The sequence below is a fragment of the Lipotes vexillifer genome, unplaced genomic scaffold (genome assembly GCF_000442215.2).
Source record: "Lipotes vexillifer unplaced genomic scaffold, Lipotes_vexillifer_v1.1 scaffold802, whole genome shotgun sequence".
NCBI lineage: Eukaryota > Metazoa > Chordata > Mammalia > Artiodactyla > Lipotidae > Lipotes > Lipotes vexillifer.
This window is the reverse complement of record NW_006790237.1, coordinates 1,130,410-1,135,612: the sequence shown is the minus strand read 5'-3', so window position 1 is coordinate 1,135,612 and position 5,203 is coordinate 1,130,410. Positions and strand designations below refer to the sequence as shown.

The 5,203-nt window shown below is 58.9% G+C and overlaps 1 protein-coding gene across 1 annotated transcript; it reads left to right on the top strand.

Moving 5' to 3' along the window:
- Positions 1 to 354: 354 nt before the first annotated feature.
- Positions 355 to 4,235, top strand: RRAS (RAS related). The gene is made up of 6 exons (XM_007463370.1): positions 355 to 507; positions 2,463 to 2,550; positions 2,665 to 2,767; positions 2,845 to 2,953; positions 3,956 to 4,074; positions 4,151 to 4,235. Exons 1-6 carry the CDS (start codon positions 355 to 357, stop codon positions 4,233 to 4,235), a joined length of 657 nt encoding a protein of 218 aa, XP_007463432.1.
- Positions 4,236 to 5,203: the final 968 nt, after the last annotated feature.

The window sequence follows — 5,203 nt, the reverse complement described above, 5'->3', positions numbered from 1 at the left end:
CGAGCTATCTTCCCGACCCATCGGGAAGAGAGAATGAGATATTATTAGCATATCCCCGCCCCCAGACGGCCGGCCAGCCGAGAGCGCGTGGCGCCGCTCGGGGTGAGCCCAGTTCTCTTATTAGCGTGTCCCCGCCCCATTTGGAATTCCCCTTCTCAGCGAACGCCGTTCCCCTACTCTTATTATCATAGCTCCTCCTTTTCCCTGGCCTTGCCTCCTTCTTAAGTGTCCCGAGATACTAGCCCTTCTTGCTGGAGTTCATGATTATGCAGTAGCCTTATTAGCGTGGCCCGCCCCTAGGCCCCGCCCGGTTCCCCCCCAGGCGGTAGCGGCGGCAGCGGCAGCGGTGGCGACATGAGCAGCGGGGCGGCGTCCGGGACAGGGCGGGGGCGGCCCCGGGGCGGGGGGCCGGGGCCCGGGGACCCCCCACCCAGCGAGACACACAAGCTGGTGGTCGTGGGCGGCGGCGGCGTGGGCAAGAGCGCGCTGACCATCCAGTTCATCCAGGTAGTGGGCCCTCACCCCGGGGGGGGGTGCCCCCGGGACCCAGAACTGAGCCCTTTGCGGGATCCCTGAGACCCCGGTTTCCCCTCGATCCATCACAGAAGCCCTCCTGTGAGGGCTTCTAATCTTAAAAAAGTCCCCCTCAGATGTGACCCTGAGCCCCTCAGGGCCTCCACCCACTACATGAGGGACATTCCTCCTGTACTTGTATCTTGAGACCCACCACCCCTACCCCCAGAACCCAAGACCCCGCTTCCCTACTGATCTGACCGTGGGTGCCTCCTGGGAGCACTCTAAATCCAGAAGAGTCACCCCATCCAGACCCTAAGCACTCTCATGGGCCCCCACCCCCCTAGGTGCCGCCTCCCCCCAACCTTGAGCACCATCTCCCCCAAATCGCAGACCCAAACTTCCCCTCTGAGCCACCCAGAACCTAACTGAGAGAATGCCTGTGCCCGATGCCCTTGAGATTCCCCCAGTCTGGATGCTTAGCCCCTTCAGGGACCTCCCCCAGAAACTGGAAATTATGCCCAGGCTTTGCCCCTGAGGCCCGTCTAGGACTACCCAGTCCTGAGAGAGGCACCCTCAGACCTGAGAGGTTTCAAAAAGATCCTGCCCCTTGGCCATTCCAGAGAACTCTAAGACCCCAAGTTCTGGGGATCCCCTATCTCACCAGACCCAGACCCCCACCCTTCCCCAAGGAAAACCCACCACTCCTCCATCTTGAGTTTTCCTCAACTCCGATTCCCCGAGCCCCTCTCTGAAACTCTGGCTAGCCCCCAAATCATCTCCATGGAGTAAGTCCCCAGATTCTTGACACCCCTAGAAAGACCTGCTCCTTGGGAGTTTCTCTGATATCTTAAATGCATCTCAGGGTCTTTAAGATTCTCTAGACTCTATAGTCTATTGACAAACCTCCCAAATGCTCCCGAGCCCCCAGTTTTCACCCCTGAGCTTCTCCTGATGTACTTTGCAGATACACCCCTAATCCCCCCAGGGCCAGGTCCCTACACCCTCCCTCACCAAGCACCCCCCCTCCAACAGGCAGGATGCAGCCTGCAGACCCCCAGCTGCCAAGTCACCACTTCTCTCCTGAGAATCCACCCCTGCCCAGGAAACTTCCACCCCATTACCGAGGGAAATCCTCCCACCTCAGAAAAACCCTAGAAAGGTGTTCGTTACTGAGATGCTACCGCAGCCCCCCGCTCAAGAGACCCCAGCCAGCACCTGCAAGGGAGCCCCTGTCTGTGTAAAGAAATGCCCCAGCCCTGGGCCCTTTGCACCCAGGGGCAGACCCAAAGCTGGCCCAAAGCCTGGCTGGAGGCGGGCAGGAAGGGAGGGGCCCGGCCTGCGGGCGGGGCAGCTTCTCCACAGCCGGATTGGAACCGGGACCTTCCCCTGGGAGGAGACACTGGAAGCTGCCCGAAGAGGAGGAGGGGGAGGGGGAGAAGGAGGAGGAGGAAGAAGAAGAAAAAAAAAGAGGGAAGAGAAAGAGGAGGAGGAGGAGGGAGAGCTATAGACAGGCAGGTATTCTGGGCAACAGTGGCTCTCAATAACTGAGCACCTACTATGCCCAGGGGATATATTAAATACTGAACAGGGATTTTCCCTGAATCTCACAAACAGTGGATTAAGCCTAGTGCTATTTTTATCCTCATTTTCCAAATGAGAAAACTGAGGTTCAGAGAGGGGAAGTGATTTGTTCAATGCCACATAGCCAGGATTGTAATCATGATGTGGGAAATGTACTTTATACCAGAAAAACAGGATCAGGAGACAGAGAGAGGAGCCTGGGGAGGGCCATAGGAAGGGACAGAAACCCGGAGAGAGGGAGACAGACTCAAAAGAGGGGAAGAGACCCAGAAGGAGGGGGGCCGAGAAAGTCGGGGCTCAGAGGCAGGGCTACATCACCTCTGCTGGGACACTGCAGTAAAGGTGTCCTCTTCCCACCCCACCAGTCTTACTTCGTGTCTGACTACGACCCCACTATTGAAGACTCCTACACGAAGATCTGCATGGTGGATGGTGTCCCAGCCCGGCTAGACAGTGAGGGCGGCAGGGGAGATGGTGGGAGGGGGAGTGGCAGGGCTGAAGGCTTGGGGGGAGGGGGTGGCTGGAGGGACCCTCGTCCCCACAGAGGCCCCTCTCCCCTCCCTGCAGTTCTGGACACCGCTGGCCAGGAGGAGTTCGGTGCTATGCGGGAGCAGTACATGCGTGCCGGCCATGGCTTCCTGCTGGTGTTTGCCATTAACGACCGGCAGAGGTGAGAGTGATGGGGGGTGGGGAGCAGGAGGGGCGCTGGGGGTGAGCAGCTGTCTGGACCTCTGGCTTCATCCGCAGTTTCAACGAGGTGGGCAAGCTCTTCACGCAGATCCTCCGAGTCAAGGACCGAGATGACTTCCCCATCGTGTTGGTCGGGAACAAGGCAGATCTGGAGACACAGCGCCAGGTCTGGGACACCCACCCCACCCCACGGAACAAGGCAGATCTGGAGACACAGCGCCAGGTCTGGGACCCCCACCCCACCCCACCCCACCCCCCCGCCGCCGCCGACTGGACCCCATCTCAGTCTGGGAGGCTCCTTCTGGTGCACCTCCGGAGACGCATGTCAGGATCCTCCTCTGGCTCCCTCAGTCCATTGTCACACACCCCACTAGACGTGTTGCCCCACCTTGGACCTTCTGAGTCCACAGCGTTGCACACAGGTGTTCTCAGGAGAGGTGGCTGGATGGAAAAAAGGGCACCTCCCCCAGGGTCAACCAGCCCCAATGTTCTGTCCTGTCCCCTCCTCTTGTTCCTACCTGGACCCTGGCCTCAGCCTCCCGTTTCTCCCCCCCCAGTCAACCTCTCACTCTGGCTGCCCCTCCCCTGCTCACAGCTCTCCCATGGCTCCCCAGCACCCCAGCTCTGCCACCTGGCCTTTGATGCCCTCCATGATCCTGTTCTTTCCTTCCTCTGTTCTCACCATTTCCCTATACACACAGACTGTGTGATTTCCACACAGAACTCGTCTTTTCGATTAAGCCTTTGGGGATTTCCACCCTTTGGGACTTTGCCTGGGCCTCTGCTGGGAACACCCTGACTTTTCTCTTTCTCTGACAACTCGGTTGCAGGAGGTCTCTGGAGCCTTCCCTGATTCCGTACTTAGATGGCACCCAGCTAACCCCCTGGGCATCTCCGCCAGGACCTTCCTGGACATTTTCCTCTTCTCTTGGGCCCTCACTGTATGTAACCCCAGTTAGAGCACACAGTGTGTCTTTCTGCCTCCCCCAGCTGGGACCAGCCTTTTGGGCGGCACCAGGCGGCATGTGGAGTCTTAGTTCCCCGACCAGGGATGGAACCTGGGCCCCCTGCATTGGGAGCGAGGAGCCTTAACCACTGGACCACCAGGGAAGTCCCTGGGACCAGCCTTGAAAGCAGGGACCTGACTCCTCCGTGTCCCATGCCCCAGGTCCCCCGATCCGAAGCCTCCACCTTCAGCGCCTCCCACCATGTGGCCTACTTCGAGGCCTCGGCCAAACTGCGCCTCAATGTGGACGAGGCCTTCGAGCAGCTGGTGCGGGCCGTCCGGTGAGCAGCGCGCCCTTGCTGTCGCCCTCCACCACCCACCTCCCTGTGGCCCGAACTCACCAGCCTCTTCCCGCAGGAAGTACCAGGAACAAGAGCTCCCGCCCCGCCCGCCCAGCGCCCCCAGGAAGAAGGACAGGGGCTGCCCCTGCGCCCTCCTGTAGGGACGGGAGAGGAGCGACCGGCACGAGCGCTCGGGACCAGCCGCCCTCGCCGAGCTTCCTTCCCCCTCTAGGTCTCCCAGGAACACTACACTCCCGCCCGTGACTCCTGGCCTCCTCCAGGGGCCATCACCACTGTGTGCCTTCTGCCACTGCCTCCTTCCCCCACCCGAGCCCCAGGGTGAGGGCTCCCGGGCATCCGGGTCACTGCTGTATATAACCCCCCTCCCCCAGAGAAATAAACGTCACTGCCAAGGTCAGGAGGTGCTTTTTAAAAAGGGAAAAGGGCAGGGGAGGTGGGTGAACTCGGGCTGCGCAGACACGCTACAGGCTCTCTCCGCGGACAACCACCCACCGAGAACCATTGGACCCTTTGCTTGGGGAGGGACGGGGGATATACAGAACAAGCCGAGCTAGGCATCTGGACCCCCACTTCCACTCCAACAGCACGACTGCACCCTTTTCTGTTTCTGTGGGCATTTTGTTGGGATGAGGATTAACATTTGAGGAGGACTTCCCTGACAGTCCAGTGGTTAAGACTCGTCGAGGGTTCGATCCCTGGTGGGGAAACTTAAGATTACACACGCAGCCCGAAGCACTAACGTTTGAAAAAAAACATTCCCCTCCCCCCCCCCGGAAAGCTCTAGAACTGCACCTTTCAGTCTGGCAGCCGGAAGCTACATGTGGCTATTTAAATTTAACCTAAATAAAAATTTAAAACTCGGTTCCTGACTCACACTAGCCACATTTCAAGAGCTCAGTATTCACATGTGGCTTAGCAGCTACCCGAATGGGCAGGGGAAATATACAACATTCTCATTATTGCCAAAAGGTCTATGGGACAGTGGTGTTCTAGGAGGTTTTGGGATCTTGGAGACAGGCAGCAACTGCTACAAACCCTGCCCACCTGCTTCCCACCTCCAATGTATATTGAGAAAGACGTTTTGGCTGCAGGAGGGAGAAGGGACAGG